General features: G+C 34.4%; 2 protein-coding genes across 2 annotated transcripts; one reads left to right on the forward strand and one right to left on the reverse strand.

The window, feature by feature from the left end:
* Window positions 1-246: 246 nt before the first annotated feature.
* Window positions 247-5822, forward strand: LOC110710348 (cryptochrome DASH, chloroplastic/mitochondrial-like). The gene is made up of 13 exons (XM_021888634.1): window positions 247-782; window positions 2010-2149; window positions 2261-2479; window positions 2599-2724; window positions 2886-2960; window positions 3152-3268; window positions 3371-3417; window positions 3505-3581; window positions 3715-3790; window positions 4211-4280; window positions 4391-4514; window positions 4963-5012; window positions 5331-5822. Exons 1-13 carry the CDS (start codon window positions 344-346, stop codon window positions 5547-5549), a joined length of 1779 nt encoding a protein of 592 aa, XP_021744326.1. The 5' UTR covers window positions 247-343; the 3' UTR covers window positions 5550-5822.
* Window positions 5823-6494: 672 nt separating this feature from the next.
* LOC110710146 (RNA-binding KH domain-containing protein PEPPER-like) lies at window positions 6495-15543 on the reverse strand. The gene is made up of 6 exons (XM_021888401.1): window positions 15128-15543; window positions 12797-13049; window positions 11241-11389; window positions 10902-11159; window positions 7508-7702; window positions 6495-6934 (listed from the first exon to the last, which is right to left on the reverse strand). The coding sequence occupies exons 1-6, from the start codon at window positions 15401-15403 to the stop codon at window positions 6737-6739; spliced, it is 1329 nt and encodes a 442-aa protein (XP_021744093.1). The 5' UTR covers window positions 15404-15543; the 3' UTR covers window positions 6495-6736.
* Between the last annotated feature and the right edge of the window lie 10160 nt (window positions 15544-25703).

Below are 25703 nucleotides of genomic sequence, written 5' to 3' on the forward strand. Positions count from 1 at the left end.
AATATTTCATCGGTCTTCATGATTTGATCATAATTATGTAAATTTGGTAACTAAAGGTTTTAATATGAATGATTAAAATTAATAATTAGATTGAATCAAAAAATGTATAGTGTAATGCATCAAAAAGTACAATTTTGTCACATAGCAAATGTAGCATATCACCCTTGCAACATTAATAATGTACGGACGTAATATCAAAATCAACCTCTCCATAGGCCAAAAATGTTCCACATCATCATTCATCATTCACTAAAAAACACTTCCACGTGTCAACTTCTCATCTTCTCCTCTTCCACCTTTCTCTGTTCTCCTATCTCACACTAAAAACAGAAAAATAAAAAAAATGTACACATTAAGAAATTCTTCCCTCTCAATTTTATCCTTACAAAAATTTACAAATTCATCAAAACCCACCTCAATTTTCATAAATTTCACCCAAAATCACTTTTCAAAACAATTTTATGCAATGAATTCAGCCTCTAATTCTGAAAATATTCCACCAAAACCTCCCCAAAAATCAGTTATTTATAGAGTTCCAGCCTTGGAAACTAATGACATTGATAAAATTACAGGGCAAATTTTCCAAAGATACTATCTTTCTTCTGAAAATAAGAGAAATGGTAAAGGGGTTTGCATTATATGGTTTAGAAATGATTTGAGAGTGTTGGATAATGAAGCATTGTTCAAAGCTTGGGCTTCTTCTGAGGTTGTTTTGCCTGTTTACTGTGTTGATCCTCGCCATTTTGGGACTACTTATAGTTTTGGGTTCCCTAAAACTGGAGGTATAATTGCTTCTTTCATACAAGTATAATTCTTGTTGAAAGTTAAATTGTTGGGTTCCTGATGTTATAATGGAGGAATTTGTAAAATTGTGATGTGGGTGTTTATTCTTTTTTATTTATTTTTTATCTTTTATTTTTATTTTTGTATGGATTTTGGATGTGGGTTCATCTTAGTCTATAGATATGTTTGCAATTTTTCTGGGTGGGATTAAATCCTGTCTTCAATTCTGGCATTTGTGGCTTTCTACACATAAAAAAATTCTATCTTGTTTAAATTGTATCATAAGATGGTGTAGTTGATGCTTTACAAAGAATATGTTATAAGATGAGTGTCTCCTCAACCTTATAATGTGTTTTTTACCCTCTTCTTCTCTGGAAACTCACATGAGGACAACAATGGGTTTTCAATAATTTCTAACTATTTGAGAGAGATTTGGAGTGGTACTAATTAGTGTAAGGGCTTTTTTAATGTGGTTGTTGCTATTAGGAGACTTGAGGGTTAGAAGATTATTTTAACATGGATAGTTGATTGTGGAAATGAGCTGGATGGAAAATTTGAAGTATGAACTTCTCTTGTACTTTTGGAGGAAATTTGCCTGATGCTAGACTGAATAAACTTCTTTACCCAAGGGTATGGCTTGGATGCTTAGGAAGATTGTGAGTTTTAGGTAGCATTGCCTTAATGGACAGGTTTGGGAAGATGCAATTATTGGAGGCAAGAACTCAACTAAGGTGATGTATAGAATAATTCTAAGCAACTTTGATAAAGTATATCTTAGAGATGTCTAACCTGCTTTAATTTTGCAATGCTTTGGGATGTGTTCGATTTAATAGCCGACTTCATGAAATAGATTAAGTACTAAAGATAGGCTTTGACAGTTGGCGATATTGGCATGAATGTTAACAAACAATATGGTCTTTATTGCTCTTACGTCTCTCCGCCTTACATGTATTCGGTTTGAACTTATGCTGAAATTTGTTGATGATTTTGTGCTCTGCATATGATCAGGTTTCTAGTGCTTTATGAAGCTGGAATAACTGGAAATTTTTGTTTGCTTACTTTACTTTAGAGGGAAAAACTTATGGTGTGCTTTCTGCTAATGCTATTTCTTCCAAAGTTAACATAAACAAGGCTTTCTATTATGCTTTCTGTTTGAAATATTAAAACAAAAGAAGGATCCAGCTTGTGATTTGTATCTGATGTCAAGCCCACCTTTTATATGACAGCATTAAGAGCACAATTTCTCATACAATGTTTAGCCGACTTGAGAAAGAACTTGCAGAAGCATGGTTTAAACTTGCTGGTTAAACATGGGAAGCCTGAGGATATTATTCCTGCACTAGCAGAAACCTTTGGAGCTCACACAGTTAAGATTTTCCTTAATTTGAACTCTGAATAGAATAATCTTCTTCAGTCCTCTGTGCCTTTGATTAACCAAATTGTTTAGACCACATAAATTTCAATTTGGCTGTACCAGATATATGCTCAGAAGGAAACATGCAGCGAGGAGCTAAATGTTGAAGTACGAGTAAATAAAGGTCTGCAAAAAGTATCTCTTCCATCAACAGTATCTACAGCCCAAAATGCAGCAAAGTCTCCTAAATTGCAACTTCTTTGGGGAGCTACTTTGTACTATAAAACTGATCTTCCCTTTGATGTGAGAGACATTCCTGATGTCTACACACAATTCCGTAAGGTGAGGTCTTTTTTATATTTGACACCAAACATCCTCCCATCAGTTGATTTCGGTCATTTCTTGCTAATTCTTTTTTTTTTTTTACAAATTTTTCTAATTATATATGTTGGAATTTACAGTCCATTGAATCCAAGAGCAAAATCAGAGCCTGCGTCAAGATTCCTTCGTCACTTGGCCCTCCTCCTGAAATTGAAGACTGGGGTGCCATTCCTTCTATTGACCAGTTAGGGTTACATAATCAAGAGGTATGTTACTGAGGTAATCTGAGTGTAACTAAATTACGTATTTATGAATTCACAAGTGTTCATTTACCCCCACCCCTAAGAAGACACCATCCCAGCCCCTCTTTTTCTGTTTCATTTTCCTGTCTGAGATGGAATATGGCCTGTTTCTTGTTTTGTGACAGGTAGACAAAGGTCTAGTATTCATTGGGGGTGAAAGCGCTTCACTCAGCAGAGTTCATGAATACTTCTGGAAACAGGTTAGCTGCTTGACTATTCAGTTGACAGATATGTAAATCTCCTCAAGCATATAAGATGCATGCTTACCATATGAAACAGATTTTACACGTGTTGCTACATTGCTGCTTTAACAGTTCATGGTACTATGACAATTGTTTTAAGAAATTATTTATCGGATCATTTGTTGTTCACGTGACTAAAAAATGTTTAGGATCTGTTGAAAACATATAAGGAGACAAGGAATGGAATGATTGGATCTGAATACTCGACGAAGTTTTCTCCATGGTTAGCTAGTGGAAGCATATCTCCACGCCTCATATATGAGGAAGTTGAGTATTGAACCTTTTCTCTATCCAAATATTCAGTCTCTTCAGACCATGTGAAAAAAATTTAACATATGGAGAATGACTCTATGTTTATACTTTTATAGGTCAAGAGGTATGAAAGAGAGAGGATCGCTAATGATTCAACATACTGGTAATAGTTCCATTTATTAGTCATATACTCATATGAACTGCTTGTCCAACAAGAAATTTGTTTCTAAACTGTTCAATATGATTTCAGGGTGTTATTTGAATTGATATGGAGAGATTACTTCAGGTTTATATCAATCAAATACGGAAATTCTATTTTCCATTTGGGTAATACCTAAAATTCTAGCTCTCAATCAAAACTTAGACTCCTCATATTCACTCTTGATAATACTTCCTTAAATGTGGCCCGACTGATAAGGATAATAACCATTCTTAATTCATTTCCTTGCTTTTCCTTTAGGTGGTCCTAGGCATTTAGCTAACAAATGGAGCCAGGATACTGCATTGTTTGAATCATGGAGAGACGGCAAAACTGGGTATGCATTTTTCATTCAAGTTGCTTCCCCCTCCCCTGCTACAGCATTCTCAAATCCTACCTTTTATTTTTCAGTAGGTCTTGTATCAGTATAAAAATTGAGCTTAGACACCTGAAATCTTGTAAATGTCACTTCAAATCACGTGAAAGTTGCACCTTTTGAAGCTGACTTATATGCAAATTGGGGTGACATTATGAATTTTGGGGCTATCAAGCCTATTGTATACAAACACACCAGTTGCACCTCCTCTTTGAGCCTGGTCTTGAATGTGGCACATTGTCTCTCGCTTTCTTGAATTGTGGCGTATAATTTATGACCAAAACAGCCCTTATGAGTTGTTGATTCATTTATGCTTTTAGATGCATGGTGGTCAGGCACTCTGGTCAAAACATTTCACATCTATTATAAACAACATTTCAGGTACCCACTAATAGATGCAAATATGAAAGAACTAGCAACTACCGGCTTCATGTCTAACAGAGGTAGACAGGTAAATTCCAACTTCTCATCAAGCGTGTTGCTATTTGTGAAGATATTGAAATTTTTATTTATTATTAACGTGTATATATCCTAATTGAAGCATTGGAATTTTGTTGTTAGATTGTTTGCTCTTTTCTTGTAAGGGATATGGGTATTGACTGGCGTATGGGGGCAGAATGGTTTGAGACGTGCCTCTTAGATTATGATCCTTGTTCTAATTATGGAAATTGGACATATGGAGCAGGTGGTTTTCTATCTCTCTCTCTTTCTCACTATTGAGCACACAAACACAAAATCATATGTATGCACTAGCTGTCCATGGTTGCTAGCCACGGCTCAATCTTCAAATGTTCATCTTACGGTCATTGTCACAATGCTTTGATGTTAATTTTGCCTCACATTCAATCTCCAGGGAATTTTATTTTGCATGTCTTTCATGGTCTTCTGCTCAAAACTATATAATATGGAGTGCTAGTTCATCCGGAAATGTTCCACTTTAAACACGTTGATCTGAAAATGATTCTGATTTGCTAACAGAGGGGGATGTACATAGTGAATTTTACAAAAGATTAAGCCATTCTGATAGATGGTGCTCACCAGCTTATTCATCTATCCGCGCTATCTCCACTTCTTAATATCCATGTGTCATAAATGTTAGTTTACTAAGTCTCTGTGCGATGCTGTGTATGCAGGTGTCGGAAATGATCCCAGGGAAGATAGATATTTCAGCATTCCCAAACAGGTATAACCTTCAAATTTCAAGCTTCTATACAAAATAATAAGTATAAAGGGTGCTTTTTCGACAAGTAAACACATGATCATCTATTCATCTTAACCTTTATAGGGTTTGTAGACTTATAGTAACAGATGGGATATTCGTAAAAATTCTTGAAACAATGCCAATTCATGGTCTCAACTACTAGCAGAACAGAATAATCTAGCAATGTACCTCACACAATACTGTATTTTATAGGTTACGGTAGCAAAAGAACGCAAGAATATCATGCCAACCCAAGCATTGCTGACATTCTAAGGGAACTTGCTTCTATTTGATTTTCAGGCACAGGTATATGACCCTGAAGGCGAGTATGTAGCCTATTGGTTACCGGAGCTAAGACGGCTACCCAAGGATAAACGTCACTTTCCAGGGTTTTCATACCTTAAACCTATTGTGCCCCTTAAGTTTGGAAACACTGGGAAACAGGGTGGCCAAAAAGCTGGTCCTTCTCGGAGAGATAACAGAACCGGCGGGCCGAGGAACAAGCACTTTACAAGATAAAAGGATGCCAAAGTAGCCTAAAAGAACTAGTATTAAGAAACCTAGGAGAGAGATATAAATCATACCTATTGTTCGTAGTGTCTCCTTACATACACCCAAGGTTAAATCTTTTTAGGTGAACTAATTGAAGTAATGTTTTACAATATACGTGCGAGGTACCTAAAATTTGTGTTTTGTATACCTAATTCTCATGCATATGATACACATGCGAAATATAGTTAATTTAAGAATCATTAACGTAGACAAACTCATTAATAATTACTCTCTTTTCCGATTGGAACTCTAGCTTTCTCCAACTGAGAACCCTAGCTTTCTCTTTGGATGATTGATCAAATGAACTTATTTTTCTTAAGAAACGAGCAGATCCAGAAATTCGATTTATATTGTCCAGATGAAATTTGTACTGGTGGCTCAAGTCCAATACGCCGCATGTCGTAGCTTTCAACTGAGCTGCAGACCAAACACGATAGGCGTGCGGAATCCGTGTGAATAAGGACCAGAAAAAGTTGGCCAAGCCTGTGACATTTGGAATTCAACAAACAATTCATCAATTGTTGAATCATCCAATTTTGCTGTAAACCACTAATTACGTCTAATCGGGGTCTAAAGAGCGCAATTGCTAATGATTACAGCAAGAGCAGCCGCACGGACTAGTATAGTGAGTCATGCCCTGAAGATTACAGGTTTGAATTTTGTCCCTGCCTGTTTACAACAGTGGGTCACTAGTATCAGTCCTTGTGTAATTGAGTCCAATATCCATGGGAACCCTGGTTTCAGATCAGGTAAGAAGGATACTGGTACCCTGGAGTGCTTTCTGCATTAACAAGCAGTTATGCGCAAATAATGCACGAATAAAATTGTATTAGGCAGAAGGTTCTCGCAGATTTCAGGCTCTGTTGTCCAAACAAAGAAATAACCAGCATTTCTCAGTTCGCACGCAAAAACAAACAAATAACAGAAAGGCAGAGATTAAAGGAAATATCGTATTCCATTCAAAAAAAAAAAGAAAAAAGGAAATATCGTACAGCACAACCTTCCGTCTTTTGCATTTGACAAGACTAGAAGGTTATCAACTTGAAAATTTCCTATAAAGTACATCTAGTAGTAAACAATACAAGTATCAAACAAGAAGGTTAAAAGATACAAAGTGAAGGCGGATCTGGAACTACAGCGGTTACTACAAGACCTCAGAACCTGTAGCTGCTGTAGCCTCCCAATCCAGAAGAATAACCTCCTCCAAGACCTTGACTTGTATAGGATGATAAAGATGACAATGATGAAGGGTGATATGTGCTTTCTGGCAGATGTGAATATGCAGTACCCAAGCCCAAATCACTTTTGCCATACATGCTAGCAGGGGCTACCTTTTGCCCATTAATCGAATCCTGCAAACGGTTAGGACATATCAATAATTTAACTCATTCTGAGGTAAACTAGAAGAACATTTAAATTATCACCAATTCACCATCATTGGCATTACCATATAGTTGTCATTAAGTTTTACAAAAACAGCCGTAATAAACTTCAGGTCCAGGTTATAGACGGGAAAAAAAAAAAATTTCCTTATAAATAATCAGCTATTTTGTTTATTATCTAAGTGGGTTTGAATTTGTATATTGGGTAGACAGGTTGTGTAAATTGAGTAGACACAGGCTATGGATGAAAATAGAAAATATTGAATCCTAGTGGTTATAAAATGTACGATGATTACACATTATGACAAATGGAACAAATAAGGTCGGGTTCAGGTCATGTTTGGTTCAACATTCTCTCACTAGCTTTGTGTCAAGTCAAGTTGTGCTACAATGCCCAAAAATTGCAAGCATTATTTGAAATACCAAAGTGTCTTAAATCTGTATCTAAAGATTGAACACACTTTTTTATTAGAATGAAAAAACAACATATTGCAAAAGCCATAAGTAGATGCAGTAAAACAAGAAGTAAACGAAGGCAAAAACCTGGATAAGCTGTTGAGCAGTCTGGACCTGCGTTGCAGTGCCCTTAATTTCTACAGTGATCTCATCACCTCGACCATGACTTTCTTGGACAGTAAGAGCTGCACCACTGGCACGACGAATGTAGGCAATATTTCTTCCAGCAATTCCAATAATGTCTTCAGCGTAAGAAAGTGGTACTTGCATTGTTTGTGTAACCTGATTAGAGCAATCAATCAAAAGACGGAGTTAATTGCAAATACAGAGTTTAAAAATAGAATACAGTGTCCTTGATGCAAAATATAATATGTAGTATTGTTTGATATCTCTAATGCAACGATCAAGTTGCTGGGAAGCAAAACATACCATAGCTAAACACTCCCTCTGTCCTAGATTAGTTTTTACACTTTCCTTCTTCATTTGTACCAAATTAACTTTTTCACTTCTAATTTGGAAACTAACCCACAATTATTTTCATACATCTCTCTTTCCACAGACAAAAAAATATGATCCCACACTCTCATATTCAATAAAACATGATACACAAGTGGCCGCTGGCAAACACACAGTTAAGAGGCTAACACATGAAACTCAATCTAGCACACAGACAGAACATCCTGACTTTCTCTATCCAAAACCTTCACAGTTCATACTAAGATAATCACATGCTGCACTAACAAATAGCATATCTAAGAGTAGAGCTAATTTGGGCTCAAAGTATTGAGTTCTTCCAACACTACAAAAATTCAAATTTTCTTTAGGGAAAATAAACATTTGCACAACAGCATTCACATGTATCTTTATAGAAGTGATACACGTGACAAAATTTAGAAAACTACTAAAACTGCAAACATCACCATTAAAAGACTTAGTCGTCAAGAAACAAATCCTAGAAAAGGACAAAAAATACTGGCAGCAGGAACCCCTAGCGCTGCTCTTTACCCCCACAGTTTCACACGGCCTCACAAAACAGCATAATTCATCAGGAAATTCTCTAGAATAATAATGTATCAGCAAATCTGCTATTCAACTTGTTGCTTACAAATAAATTTCTCAACTAAATTTCGATATGCATCACAGATGAAAACTTGACTCCCAGATTTCCTTTCGGCAGGATTTTGATCGATAAGGCGTTAGGCCTGGTCAGCAATCAGCAATTCATCCATAATAGCTAAAACAATATCAATTAAAGTCACTTCTTATTATTCCTTGTCACTATATTCTTTATCTACTGGATTCTTGCTATTTTCTTTCTTTTGTGCTCTTGATTAACAGGTTTAATTAGTATCTCAAACATCATTATTTTTTAAGAAAAATTATTACGTGATATCATTTCTCCAAAGAAAAAGGTAATTGGTAAGCAAAAGTCCTACATAGGATAAAAATAACTCTTCATTGGATTGTGGTTTAGAATGATTCAAACCATTAAATAGTTAACACTAAAACAATGATGTGTTGCAACTTGCAAGTACAGATTTGACAGGCCTATTAGGATTCTTTTCTTTGGTGGAAAAACAAGGGTGAGCCACTGAGCTTGCATAATTTTGGCTCAAGGATCAGCAGTTAAGGTCACGGGTAAAATCAACAGTAGAGTGTGATGTTCAAGGATAGGAGACACAGAATTTTTTTTTTTTTTTTTGTTGTATTGCAGAATTTTAAGTCGTAAGTTGTATTGCTTTACAAGATGGGTGACTGTAAAAGTAATTAGTAGATTTCGGTATCCCCTAGTCCCCCTAAATTTTTGTAGGAGGGATTGTTTTGCTTTTTGAATACCATTATAGCCAAAATCCTCAATCGAAGAATAGTAGGTGAACATTTGAGTGCAGTCTCTTTGACTAATCCAAATAACCTTTTTAATTTTTGCTTCTCTCTGAAGTAAAGAGGAGAACCCCAAAACTCTCAAGGGGGCTTTTGGTTTGGGGTATTCAAGGAAAAGATTAGCGAGACAACCTTAATTGTTGTTTATTAAGCCTTTTTAATCATTCCCTTTACCCCACTGTTTCCCCCACTTCCCTCCAACATGATTCCCCACCCTCCCTAAGGAATCAATCTTACCCCCAAACTCCTCTACAACCAACCATTTTTTACCAGCGTTGACCATTCCATCACTTCTCACCAACGCCTGACCCCACCTCCCCAACCAACATCACACAGCCCCATTGCCACACCAACCCGCCTCAGAAGTCATCACAGAAAACAGCCTCAATCCCCACCCGAAAACCACCCTCCCACCACCTCGAATACCACCCCACTTACCCCGAAAACCACCCACAAGATTCCACAAATCACCCAGCTACCCGAAAATCATCCCTAAACTTCACAAAATTTCACCCAACCACCACCATAAGCTACCTGCAAACCAGATCTAAGTGAAAGAGGAAAAAGAGGGAGCTGTAGAGGGGAATGGCGGCGGTATCGGGAGAAAAGTTGGTAGCGGTGGCTACAATTAAGGAAAAGGTAGTGGCAGCTGGTGTAAATTTGAAGGATGGTGATGGTAGTTGAAAAAAAAAGGTAGTGGTAGTAATCGTAGTAGCCTAGTAGGTATATGTCCTATCTTAATAATCTCGGCGGTTAATAAGACAATTTTTCCTCCATACATGAAATTAGACCTGGCAAATGAGTCGTTCGGGTCGGGTTAATTTCGATCGGGTACGGGTCGGGTCAGGTCAATTCGGGTTTCGAGTATAGTTCGGGTCAGGTATCTGGTCGAGTCAATTTTGGGTCGGGTACGTTCGGGTCAGGTTATATTCGGGTCAGGTCAAAATCAAGACGTGTCATGTTCGGGTTGTTCCATTTGTAGATCAAGCTCAAATCAATAATTTTATATTTTGTTATTGTTATAATAAGAACTATCAATTCGGTTTATGAGCTTGGCTACGGTTAAAGATGAACAATTTGAGTTATTTTGGCACCAGAAATTTTTAGTTCAATTATAAGGTAATTTTAGTTCGGGTCATTTCGGGTATCGGGTCTATTCGGGTCAAACACTTCGGGTCAATTTCGGGTCGGGTCATTTCGGGTTCGGGTTAACTTCGGGTCTGGTCAGTTCGGGTTAACTCCATTTTCGGGTCATTTTCAGGTCGATGTTTTTGGGTCAATTTCGGGTCATGCGTCGGGTCATTGGGCCAGGGTCAGAATTGCCAGGTGTACATGAAATCATCCTCTGAAATTTGTCCAGCTATTTGCTGCTCACTATGTGATTCACTGATTCATAACAAACTCTTTGCAGTTTCAAAAGTTCATAATTTTCCTCCCCAACACCACCTGTCCTTTAGGCAGGACAAACGTACAATATACTTCATATATATCAGTATTAAAAGCCATCAAATTCACATTACGTAATAATTTACTTCTTGCAAGGTGCATGTCACCTAACATCCCTACCCCAACAGATGTACAACAAAATAATTGTTTATACCTGAGTAATTATAGGAGCAGCAGCACGAGTAAGTCCTGTAGAATGAAGAGAACTGAGCGCTGGATCTGATCCATACAGTGACACTGCAGAACGAGGGAATTTCATATCGAGTTCAGCTTCACGGTCATAATAGCTTTCCCGCTTCAATGACAGAGAATGATCGGCAATCAATGACTGAGATGAGGTAGTCTTTGCCAAAGATTGGGATTTATCTTCCAAAGCATCAGCTGTCCTATCTTGCGATATTGTCCCTTTGTACTGCAGAAACACAGCATATAAGTCACAAGAAATACCCAACGAATGGAGACAATGCTATATTTCAAAAATACAACTCCTTACAGTTTGCTCAAACACAGCCACAACACTGTGATCATGCAAAAACTTCCTCAGGTGACCAAGGACTGCTTCAAATGTTTTTTGAACTTTGAGAGCTTCCCCATGTATTTCAATAATCCTTTCATCAGAAGCCGCATACGAGGGAAGTTCACCTAGACAAGAATACTATTAGAATTTATGCAAAACGATGGAACAATAACATCTTATGTTAAATTATAATGAACTATATAACAAAAGGGATGGAACAAGATTCTACGGAGTTTTTGTGAAGCAACACTTCAAGATAATAAAATTGTGTTTAAAAATGCATGAATCAACCCAGCACAGGACACCTGTTGCAGTGAAAGTTCTCCCAGTTAATCATACAGAATTCAGCAGCACATTGACCATTGGAACCAATAGTTTGTCCTAAGCACTATAGGGCTGAAGTTCATATACTAGTGGTAGTTGAGTCACTTGAGTGACACAGCAAACAAATACTGAAACAATCTATTTTCATCCACTATGTAACATACACACGAGTACAGATCTAAATGTCCGACACGATAATTCTGATAATTTCTACTACAAGGGCACCATCTTAATTTTGGACACAGGTATGATGGCAATTATACATTTTTCATACAAATTGTCTCAATTCTCTATTAAAATACCCATATATGGAGTTGGAGTCAAATACTTTGATTATTTATATTAAAGGGAATTTTAACATACAATCAGCATGGCAGCATGTAATACTCTCTCTCTCTCTCTCTCTAGGCCCAAACTCATGAGCAAAAGGCCAAAAATCTGAAGAAGATAATCATATATTTCAACTTCAATTACCAGGTCCAGAACTAGGGTTTACTACTCGAACCCGAACATTTGATGGTGTATGAAGCAAATAGGTAATCAATCTCCTTTTCTCTCCGGTGGTTCCTGTCATTCCAAATCACACCGTATCCGTGTCTTGAGATGGATAGGGCTTCCCTTTTTTTTCATTATGTAAACACGATGATTTAAGTCAAGAGGAATAAGTTTTGACTCTTACATCGATCAAAACTACTTTCCAAGCCTTGGATATAGTAATACATCTCTGCAACATCAAAACAACCTAATACAGCACCCCTAGTCCAACAATTCCACTACATCCCCTTCTTCTGATATAAATCAGAAAATTAAAAACATCAGGATCTTCCTCTTCATAAATTTTTCATTGAAAGAAAAAATCAGGTTCTATATAGAAGTTAATCATCAAACCCATACTTCCATAGTTCCATCTTAGCATTTTTCTTATAAACACCATGACCATAGATCAGATTAATCTGGCTTGATGTCAAAATCAAGATTAAACTTATATCATAAATGATAAGACGTCAACTTCCCTGTAAGACCATATCCTTGCTACAACCACATATAAGCTCATACCTTCAACAATGAGACACGTCCCGAACACAAATGATAAAATTTGTACACCAAGATAAAAGTTTTAGAGGAAGGTAAGAAAATAGAGCTACAAAATGAACTTTACTGAAGCAAAATGACAGTATTGAAAGCAAAAGAATAGTTGCAACACAAACCTTCGGGCAAAATTCGCACAACACCACCACTGCTCTCCTGTATTGCTTTAATTGTAGATCCCTGCTTTCCAATCAGATTAATGGCTTGTGTTGAGGCGACCAATAACCTTATTGAACAGAAAGCAGCTGCATCAGCTGCTGAACCTTTATCGTCACCTTCACCAAGACCAGAAACACGCTTAAACACTCTTACTGCTGCATCCATTGCTGGAGACAGAGCAGCATCTGGCTCTTCCTTCCCAGATATCAGAACCTACATATAAATAAAGAACACTATGAACAGCTATTGTATTGAAGAGTGCAACAAATATCAACAGCCGTTGAACTAGAGGATACAGTAAAAGCTAATATCTTTCCCAAGCCCAGACTGATAATTGGACACTGATGAGTAATATAGCTTTCACTCTTCCTGTTCATTCATTTTCAGGGTTTAAAGTAATAGTCACTCTTATCAGACAGGATGATGCATAAATATAAAAGGTTGAGGGCCAACACTGTCAACCTAAAATCCCAATGGATGAACTTAAAAACTTAAGCCACACCAACAGACCTGTGATCAATAAGGTTATTGGTTGTCTCACAGCATATGTTAAACAGCTATACATCACCGACATAACCCATGTCCCATACAGCACTTCTTTCCCATCAAACCAAACCAAAGACACTTATTACAGTCTATATGGTACAGACTACGGAATATGAAAATAATGGTCAGTACCAACCGTAACTCTCTAGACTCTGCAAAAAGGCTTAATATTGTCCAGGCTCCCTATCAGGATAAATTCTCAACTAGGAAAGTGATTTGCTGAGGAATTTGAAAAAAAAAAAAATTGTTTTGAAAGGAAAAAAATTCCAAATAAATCCCTATCCAATCACATCTTTCAAACAATCTTAAGAAATGACAAAAGTTAACAATAATCAGGTGCTTTTTGCATGAAAAGCCTAGGACAAAATCATATCAGTCAAGCATCCTCCACTGCCAATTATACTTGCTAATTCACAAACTGTAACCACATAATCAAAATTAATATAGATATCTAGAAAGTGATGATTTGTGGCCTGTAGCAAATTAGAACAGACAATACTGGAGCATGGTAAGATTTTTCAAGCAAAACAAGGTTAAGGATCCTCTCACAAAAAAGCAACCTCACAGCAGACCTCCTCTACAAGTCAACAACAGTTGATGATACAAACTTAATGAACTCATTGAACTGTCCACTTGGCACCAAAGACAAAAAGGAGAAAAGGAGCACCAGCCCTCTCAATTCATGTCCTTACAGTTTACTCATGACATCAGATACAACATGCTTCGTCTCAGTCCAAGCACACACAAGGTTTTCTGAAGGAAAAACTAATTTACATCAAACATTTCACTCCAAAGAAATATACCCTTGAAGATGTTCCTCTGCCACAAAGAAGTTGTTTTAGGTAATAGATAGTTTATTCATAAGCAAGGGGTTTGAAAATATGTACCAAGTTTTTACCATTTATATAACAGATTTATAGGTCCCAAAAAGAGTATTAGTGACTCGTAAAACTCCATCGGGCTGAATGGTCCATGAGGTGAACATTGCACACCCACACTATGTTTATGATCTGAGCTTAATGTAATTTAGGTAATCATGAACCCAACCTCAAAATGGATTTTTCAATTGAAGCCTAAATTTCTTCACAGCAAAAGAAAATCAAATTCAAATCTATTACTACCTGTTAACAAAACAGCCTTGACCAAAACAACCAAAAATAATCAATGCTAATATGTTATACTCCAAGAACCAAACTTTTATCCATCAAAGCTCTATTTTCCACACATAATTCTTTCCCATTTCAACACCACAATATCCTTCATATCTACAAACAAAGAGCCCTAACTCGAATAATAGTTCCACAGCCAAAGCAACCAAATTTGCCAATTCTAAAACTACTGTACTTGAGGAAAGCCAACAACATTTAACCTCCAAAGAACTCTCTTTCTCAGTCAAATACCTCCCCGGCATCGAAAACCATTCTGCCCAAAGAACAAAACACTAAATTGAACCAACATTACTTCACCCAAAACATTCACATTAAATACACCAATACTTCAACCAAACAACAAAACCCTGTAAACCCATCAACCAAAACCTTACAAGATTCCATCTTTTCCTCTAAAAAGCTCAATTCTACAAAGTCATACGCATCATAACAATCAAGACCTAATTCAATCAACTCAAATAAAATCAAACAATACCCACAAACAAATGAAAGCTACAAAACCCTAATTAGAACACTAAATTGAATTCATCCAAGAAAAACAGTTCCGAATTAAATTCAACGAAATGGGTAACTAACCACACGATCGGCAGTACCAACAGGGGCTTCAAGAATCCGAATCCGAGCTCGAGTTTCGTCACACATCTTCTTTACAAATTCCCCTTTTCGCCCAATTACGCTTCCAACTTGAGGGGCAGGAATAATGAGGCGGAAGACATTGTCGCCGGGCCAACCGGGCCACTTGGGTGTGGTTGTGGTGGCGGCTTCTGAATCTGGCGCCGGTTGGGTGTCTTCCGCCGTCGTTTCTGGTGGTGGGGTTGTGTGTTCGGTTTGTAAGTCGGCTGTTTCCGCCATTTTTATGGGTTGTGCTGCTCTGCTGGGAGGAGGAGAGAGAAAGAGTGCGCGAGGAGGAGTGTGGAAGACAGCAAGGGAGTTTGGGAAAAGAAGAAGGGGTTTTGGAAGAAAGGGGTGGAGAGGAGTGGAGGAGCAAATTGGAATTGAGAATTGAGTCAATTGACTATGGTTAATTGGCTATTTGGCTAAGTGATACTCGCAAGAGGTGACAATCGGATCGTTCAGTAGAATTCTGGTCAATTTAAGCGTTTAGTTTGGAGGTTTATTCTTGAGTCGTTCAATCTACTTTAAGTCTTTAATATTGCTATAAGCTTGGTTTATATACCTCAGACGATATCTATTAATTTGTTCCACAATATTATGTAATGGGGTAGTCATTGTTTATCACAACCAACAACTCTAGGGTAGGGGTGTCCATAATTTGAATTAAAACCGAAATGCAATCCATCCCAAACCAAATTATCAATTCGGATCGGATCCGAACTTTAAATCGGATCGGATTGAGATTTTTTGAAAATTCGAATTTTCGGATTGGATCGGATTGACCCTAATTGGATCTAATCCAAACCGAAAACCGAATTGTAAAATTAAGCTTGTATAAATATGGATTTATTTGTTTTTTGAAATTTAGCTCAAATACTTACTACTAAATAAAATAAATTAGGGAGACTTTGTATTAATTAATTAATGACTTGATGTTGAACTATTTATTTTAATCATGATTTTGAAGACTTATATTTATATTAAAGCTTTATTTTTATAATCGTATTAGGCGCTAAAAAATAATGTATTATAATTCGGATTTCGGATCGAATCCAAATAACCGAATTTTAATTCGGATTGGATTGAGAGAAATTCGAATCGGATCGGATTGAAAAATTGAAAACTGAATTATATTTCGGATTGAATCGGATTTGGACTAAATCCAAACCGAAAACCGAACGGACACCCCTACTCTAGGGGGTACAAAGACGAGTCATGACATGATTTTTATTGGTCACATAAATTAATACTCCCTTCATTTTTAAATACTTGCTCCATTTCTTCATGCGCGGTGTTTTAAAGGAAATTAGAGAAAGTAATAAAATATAAAGGTAGTGGAGTAGGTGGAAGAATAAAAAATTGTAAAAAGCAAAAGTGGTTGAGAGGATTGGAGGAGAGAGAACATGAAATTAATAAAATATGATTTATGTCGCGTCCACTAGTTGAGAGGAATGAATTAAATATTGTAAAAGCTTTCCAAATAAGAAAATTGAGTAAGTATTTAAAAACGACCGCAAAAGAAAAGTGGAATAAGTATTTAAAAACGGAGGGAGTATGTGCAAGTTATGGCGAATCGAACTTGTAGTGGTTATGGCAAAGACTCAGTGACCAATGAGGACAACATTATTTTTGAAAGAGCGGTTGTATATGGCGAATTAAATTTGTGGAGTTTCCGCCATAGTAACGTACGTAGCACAATATTCCCCATTGTTAACGTGATATTTCAAGCAAAGCACAAGACCCATCAACTACTGTATCATGGGTAATTGTTTTATATTCTATCACGCTCCTTTCACGATATCCTTGCTTTAGATTTGAAGTGTGGATGTGTAGCATGACTGCTTTTATGCTCATCGCTTTATACTTCGTAAGGAAGGGTGAATGATGAGATTTGCACCTATGAACTGACAGTCAACCTCATAATTGATTTTATATTTTAATTTATCATTATGATCCTTTCTAAGTGAGGGCACTGAAATCCATAAAATACCTAACATTACTTCACGAGATTATTGGTTATTAAATATGTAAGGCTACTATACATTGTGCTATATTCTAAAATTTGATTAGGTTTTATCACCGGTTATAATTTGTAAACGTGTTAATATGATGATTTAATGCGTACGTGGATATAATCGCGTAAAAAGGAATATAAGAACATCACAAGGGACTAGGTTTCCTTTATAGACCTCCATAGATCGTGTAAAACCCCAGACTAATTAAGCTTTTTGAAAATCACAATAAGCAAACGAATAAAAAAGGGGGGTAAAAGAAACGATTGCGAGTGCGTCCAAGTATATAGTGGAAGCTGGAAAATGGACACCTTGATAAAACTGGATCAATCTCAGAGGGAATGTTGTGCACTTGTGCCAAGCAAAGACAAATTTGACAATTTGCTTAACATTTGAGTTGACTTTGAAGTTTGAATCCAGGTTCAATGTTATTGGATCGTCTAATTAAGTTTTGATGAAGTTGATGACTTGATGTGGATTGAGTTGCTCATGAGAGGGTTGCCTAAGCCCAATTTGTTATCAACCTCAATATTTCTTACTTAACTTTCTAATACAGTATTAATGTATTATTCATTCCATCTTCTGAGTTAAGATTAACAAATGATAAAATTATAAAAAAAAAAAAAATAAAAAAAAAGGTGTTGAATTTAGTTAAGTTTTTTATCTCATAACTTAGAGGTTTAGGGTTCAAATCATTTAGCGTCGATCTATTACTTTTTTATTTAAGTGTCTCAATTTGACTTTAAAAAAAAAAAAAACTACAGTAGAAATTTGTATTGTGAGAATTGAAAGCAACCAGCGGCAACCACCATTGACTTAACAAGTTCACTATACCACTGAACCAAAGCACCTCACATTCTAACTTTGCACAACAAATTCTTTACTTCGTATAACATATTACTTATCTGAGGCCCGAAACAAAATTAGGTTCTATGTAGTTGCACAATCCACATCCTAAGGGTCGGGCTTGGAATCTTGCCAAGTGAGGTTGCTTTGGGGCCTAGGGGTAGGGATTGGATCCTTTACCCTCCCTTCTACTTCAAAGTGTTTGCCTCTTAGATATTATATTGGACCAAAAAATCGTAAAGTTTGAAGTTTGATTAGGGTTCTCCTTACACACAAAAAAAGACCATCGAGCTAGAAAAGTCCAATTTTTAGGGTAAACTGATATGAGTGAGATTTCAAAGTTAGTTAAGGTATCACGACCCTATAAGAAATTTTAATCAAACAAATTACTTCGTTTGTACTTGAATAAAATTAAGACAATACCACATGAAGTATGAATTAGCCTTGACCATGCATTACTCCAAGTTTATTACGAATATAAACTTTATCCAATAAAAAATATCGGGAAAATAAGATGTACAACTTATACAAAAAAGGACATTGTTCCACATCCCATAGATTATTTTGGGATCAATAGTGTAAAGGTAATTGATCAATGTTAACAAGAATTTTGATTTTATCAATTAAGTTAGTTGACATTCTACAATATTAGCCTTGTTTATTTCTTTGCACCACCCATGGGCGCGCGAGTGTAGACAATGAGTTCAAGATATACTACACAATTATTTTCCCTGACTTAGCGAGCAGGGCATTGAATTTTTCTCTCAGAAACGGAAGGGATTGCATGGTCTAGAGTGGCAGCAGTAAATAAACGATAGCAAAAAGAGGGAACTCTATCGATCTATCTTCCTACCAATTACCTAACATACGTGAGCGTAATACACAAATTACACCACTTGGTTATGCAATTAAAGTGTATGTTTACAAGAAATCTACATAAAAAGAAATTCTACACTTAAGGACTCATTTACGTATGGAAGTAAATAAATATTGAAAGTAGTTACTATATTTGGACTAATTACGGGCTAAAATCATGTACAATTCATCTATATTTGTATGTACTTCAATAGCTATCTCATACTTCTTTTGTCCGGACTTATTAACTATCACATAGTTCTAATACTCCATATTTAATGAAGGAAAAGGATATGACACATATTTAAATTAATTTTTTTACATGTTTTTTTTTTTTAATCTATATTTGTAGATCGATATTACATCCTCTTCACATATATTTCCTTTAATTAGGTAATTAATAATACATAAAAAATATTCAATCATATAATAAATGGTCATTCCTTAAACATTTTTTTGACATTGGCAAGTATTAGCGTTTTTCTTTTACTTTTTTTTGGACATATGCTTAATCAATAACATTACACAATAGGAGTAAAGTTCAGTACTCCACTACGTTGAGCTTCAGATGCTTGTATAGTACTAGAACAAAAAACAGAAAAACTTAAAACCTTCGTCTTCAAGAGTTCGTGGTTACATACACACGTGACTAGCGTATGTATTGTTAAGGATTAGTAGAAATAATTTAAAGTTTTAGCTTATTTAATTTAGAAAGTGACCCATTATTTTATGATAGACTACACTATTGTCCACGCGTTATGGAAACAAAAAATTGACCGAAAAAATTGCATGATCTGAGTATTTTCCCGACAATTTCCTTCTAGCTTAGCAATACTCGATACTTTTCTTCTATCTTTCATTTACTCTACCTAGTTCAAAATTAAAAACTTGTGTATATGTTTAAAATTATACTCCGTACTTTATAATTCACTTGAATTGTTTGATAAATAGAAGCTAATTGTGAAGCATCTAGGAAAAATACATAACTATGTGAAACTGAACATTTAGGGCACATTTAATAATATGCATGAAGTGCTTCACAAGTTATATCATAATTTTGACAATCATATTTTCTGCTTATATTTATCTTGTTCATGGTTTCTAGACACTTTCCCTTGATAAAAACCCAGCAACTACTCCCCTGTAATGGTGGACGAAGTCGTCGATTTTCGATGAATTATTGCGAATTCAGATATATCATGGAAGATGACATGAACAAAAACTAATATTATTGTTCATATGAGCTTGTTCTTGAAGAGTATTATGTCTGCTAAACATTCAAACACTTCAATGGCGTATGTTACACTTAAAGTTGACAAATGACGTTGGTTGAGGTCTTCAGATTAGTGTGTTTGATTTTGAGGAAAATAATTCAATTGAATTGAAATCAACTTTCTAAAGTTGTTTAATTTCTATTTTATGTCATACATCCGAGTATAATTATATGCCATTTTTCTTACTAATACTCTTCTATGAAAGAATATACCCCTATCCCCAAATAAAGTCTCATTTTACCCTTAAAAATTGTTTCTATATATTTCACCTCTGTTAATTTATATGTCACTCATCATACCCGCGTATTTGTCTATATTGTGTATAAAACTCCATATTCACTTTTAATCAACCATACTACTATTTAATTATTTTTTCTTCACCCTCCTAAAATCATGTGCTAAAGGCAAATGAAAGTGTTATTTCGAGACAAGATCGAGAATACTAAGAGAAGGCACAAATTAAATGTTGAAGTAGCAAGATTGATATCATATATCACGATTCTAGATAACGAACAAGGAGAAAATTGTGGCAATCCTTTAAATAAATCATAATTATCTCGTGTATTTATCTGGTAGTTAAATTGAATACAAATTCTATTATCATCCGGTCAAAAAAAAAAAAAATTACAACGGGTCTACACGCTTCAATATATATGACCCCAATTAAGTCATTGTAGAATTTGTTTCCATGAAACTAGAGTCAATAATGTCGACATGCATGATGTGAATCAAAATCAACATTTGACAAAAGAGATCCAATTTCGTGGGTTTTGAAACCCTAAAATTCCTATTCAAAGATAAGAACATGTATCTACAAATTGACGCATAATTACATCTAGTCTTTCATTATTATTATAATTTCAACTTTTTCATCGGAAGAGATCTAGCAACTACTTTGCATAATTCTTGAAGAAATCTAAATTAATATTACAACATGATAAGACAGAATTAATGTCTGCAAGAGGCCAACATGGATATGCATACTTAAGCTAAAATTATGCAATAATTATATAATAGTTTATATTTGCTTGTGTTAGTTGATAATTGAAATTATGCTATCACATTTGGAATTGTTCTAAGAAATTAGCTGGACCAATCAGTGTTCACTGTTATCTACAAGATTATATTAATTAATTATCTTCAATTATAAGGGTTATTTCATAAATCTCTTTATTATAATTGATGTATACATCACACATTTGTTGTTTGTCAAGTGGTTTGTCTTTAATTTGAAAAATGAGATTAAGTGTTCCATTATTCCATTTCCGTTCAAGAACTCATATAGCAAAAAATTATGTTGCTAATTAAGGCAATTTTGATACTAATTGTGTCCTATGTTACCTTACTTCCTTTTTTTTTTTTTTTTCCTTGTCATGTCACCAACACACAACTTTGATCAGTAATATAACTAACTATTAATCATGAAAAAAAAACATATATACTATATAAAATTGATATTTAAGATATTACGGGATTTAGAGAATACGTATCTGTTTTACATTGTTGTTGTTTGCTTTAATTTCATTTTTAGTCCCTATAGGGCGGCGACTTGGGAAGTCTTTAAAGACATACTATATACTAATAAACTTCACTTGGCCAAGTACAAGTCCACACCAAAGGAAAGGATGACATAGTCCAACATAATTTCATCCTTTAACCAATAGGTGTAGTCCAAACCACCAATTTTGTATTTTAATCATTCTTCCTCGCTCTGTAGCTTCAATAGTGTGGTATGAGACAACTAATTTCAGCTCATATGTGAGTTAGTTTTCTAAATATATATCCCCTTTTCAAAGGTTATTTTGACATACTCTTCTTACACTATGCTGGCCATAAACTTTTTTCTTAATTAAAAAAAACCGCGAGCTAACAACCTTTAATTTGTGGCTTTAAAATTATGTCATAGCATAATTTTTTTAGGTAGGTGGATATTATATATATATTCTATCATAAGACTAGTCAATCGAATAATAGACACAAAATACCTTAGAATAAAAAGTACTGATATTCGAAATTGATAAATGAATTAAGGTGCATATAACCCACCATGTAAAGTGTACAACAAGTAATTCATAGTTAACATATATAACAGATGGCTAGCAACATGTACTCACACGGTTACACCCTTTTTTTTTTTTTTTTGTTTACTGAGTTATCACCTTAATATAATTCTTTTAATTTTATTAAGCAATCAGGCAATTAATGTAAACTTATGAATCTTTCCAAATCATAACTACTAATGCTTTTCTGAAAGTGAACTGATTGCGAGAGTTTTGACGAATTATCCAACTGCTTGCTTGATTGCTCACTGAGTGTAAGTACTAAGTAGGTTTGTCCAAAGCATACGGTTATCACAAAATTAAGAAAAATAACATAAACTCATAGTCCGTACATCCTTTAAGGTTATATGAAGTATAACGATTTTTTATTCATAGATTTGGAAATCAACCATGTCGATATTTGCAAATATATTTAATGCTTATAATGGTATGCACGAAGAGTCTGACAGAAAAAGTGGATTTTAGACATTAGACAAAATATTGCAAACAATACATGGTTTTATTTGACCTAGAATAACATGCATGATATGTTTTGAATAAAATCGAATCCAATCCAACATAAATAATTTGAATATAAAACAAAAATAGGAATAATGTGGTGTGACACGACTTAAGAACGGAGAACTACTCAATGTCTTAGTTGTTTTTTGAAAACAATGTACGAGTATAATCTTGTAAATAAAGTTAATGGGAGACCGACAGAGTATGTGACTATTATTTTTCAACGGAGTGAGGGAAAAGTGGTGTACGCGACAACAAATATAGCCCAAGGAATGAAGAATTAGGTATCATAAAAGAAATGCGGAAGAATATCCTGGTCTCCTAAGATTGAGTAATCAGCATCTACCCGACTAGTCAACCACACGTACACTAAAGTTACTACCGGCATCACCTTATTATTGGCTTTGGGAGAACAAAATATGGACCATCAAGATAACTCACAAGATTGAGTACCTGTTCTTCGTGTTAGCATTATATATGATGCCATAGTAGTATAGTACCATGGAAATAAAGCAGTCAAAGACCTTTTACTTGCATCTTCGTACATTTTACACTAGTATATATTGCTTCTTATTTTCGTTGTCGTCGATCAACTCATATATACCCTTCAATTCATAGCACCAAAAATTATATGTATGGTTTCGGATTAATTTGTTTATGCAAATTTACATGTACAATTTTTGTACATGTCTTTTCTTCGTGTGCTTAATTAGCTTCATCGAAAAGTGTAGCGTGGTGGGAAATGGGTAATCTGCATCCTGAGGCTCAATTTCGAAGACATATATAATGCTTGTCACATAATTGTTGAATTGAGCCTCTAGATGCAGATGATCTATTTCTTACTAACAAGCTTGACTAGTGATCAAAAAATATCTTATGCAATTGTTGTATATCCTACATACATGGTGCGACCAACTATGTACCATTCAAGTCATCATGTGACATAATTGTTCGTTGGAAAATATTACCATACCAAAAGAATGGCATAGCTCTAAGTTAGCAAGGTATATTATTGTCTCATGTGTAAACCTTCGGCAATTTGCCCGATGGTTATCTAGGTTTTGACATGCATATTAGGAGATCGAGCTAAGTTGATGTGGTAATAATTAATTGCTTGGAGTAAATATGGAAAAGGTCAATTAGTTAGAGTTTGCGCATGCCTGGCATATTTGGTTGATGTATGTTAATTAGTTAAATTATACTCAAAATGTTGCTATATTTTTGAGTTGACAATGCACATTGTACTACTCTGTAAGTCAAAATTATTTTATATATATGTTGATTAAGCTGGTGATTGAGCCCCAAAAATATGGTTTTATAATTTATACTCTATTAGCGAGTTAAATTTCAAGATTTGAGATAGACCAGATAGTATATATAAAAACTTAAAATTATGTACTTTGACGATTAATTATGATGGAGTAATTAGATTAAATGTACGGAGTGCGAGCTATGAACATCTCACTCCAGATTCTTACGCTGTTATGCAGGCTTATCTTGATACTATCTTTTTTATTGGCATGAAAGATGGAATTATATTCTTGTGAAGGCACTTTGAGTGATAAGGAGATGCATATATGTTGATTTTGGACAAGATTGATTGGGACTTGTGTTACAAGGACTTTTAGGAATTTTAGATGAATGGACTTTGATTAAGACTTTATACTCTTCATCTTAAAATAATATTCGTAATATTTAGTAACAATAAGTTAAATTCATCCGCATGTAAAGATAAGTTAATTTCAGCAAAAATAAATTTAATTTAACAAAACTAAGTTAAGTTCAGAATAATTAAAGCCCAATTCTCTTTACATTATTTAAAAAATATTTTGTGAAAATAAGTAAAGTTTTGCAAAAATAAATTAAGTTAAATAAAAATAATTTACTTAGTAAAAATCAGTAACATTTAAAAAAAAAACAAATACAATAAAGAATAAGTAAAAATAAGTCTTAACCAGTTAAAAAAGTAAGTTCAATAAAAATAATTTAATTTTAGCCAAAATTATTAACTTCAGTATAAATAATAATTAAAGTTCAACATAAAATGTATAATTTTAATTTAGCTAAAATAAGGTGAAGAGAACAATTTCTAAATTAGGTTCAACATTAAGGTCCTGTTCTTTTCACCTTAAAACAATTATAGTTAGTAAAAATAATTTTAGTTCAACATAAATAAATTTGGATTCTTTTTATATAATATATACTTAGGCCCTGTTCACTTCACCTTAAAAAAATAATATTAAGTAAAAATAATTTCAGTTCTGTAAAAATAATTTCAGTTCAATAAAAATAAGTTCACTTCAATAAAAATAATTTCAGTTGTTCAGTAAAAATAATTTCTATTCAGCAAAATTCAATAACTTTAAAGAAGAAATATAATAGAAAATTAGTAAAAATAATTTCAGCTCAGCAAAAATAATTTCAGTTCAGTAAAATTAATTTCAGTTAAGTAAAAATAATTTAATTTCAGCAAAAATAATTTAAGTTCAGCAAAAATAATTTCAGTTCAGTAAAAGTAATTTCAGTTCAGTAAAAATAAGGTGAAATAAACGGGACCTTAGTACATCACATGAATTTCATAATTAACAAAAAACAAAAAATTAAAAAATTACAATGATACTGAATGAGAGCCCCTAATTTATAATTTTTTAAATGCTGCTATTTCATTAAATTTCTTTGTCTTATTTTGTACTTTTTTTTCCCTTTGGAATAATGAGGTCGAAAATTGTTTTGTCTAGTTTAATTAATTTTGTATGCACGATATATAAAAATGACAAAATCAAAATAATTTTAGAAAAATTATTTAACATTATTTTTGATTATGATAATAATACCATATTCCAAATCATTTATAGATTTTTTAATTGTATTTTACAATGAATTGCTAAGATGATGAGAATAATATTAAAAAAAAAAATTATCAACAAAAGATATTTAATGTTTATTTTACAGCCCTTATTAGGGATAAGTACGTACTACCTCCGTTACA

The sequence above is a fragment of the Chenopodium quinoa genome, unplaced genomic scaffold (genome assembly GCF_001683475.1).
Source record: "Chenopodium quinoa cultivar QQ74 unplaced genomic scaffold, ASM168347v1, whole genome shotgun sequence".
NCBI lineage: Eukaryota > Viridiplantae > Streptophyta > Magnoliopsida > Caryophyllales > Amaranthaceae > Chenopodium > Chenopodium quinoa.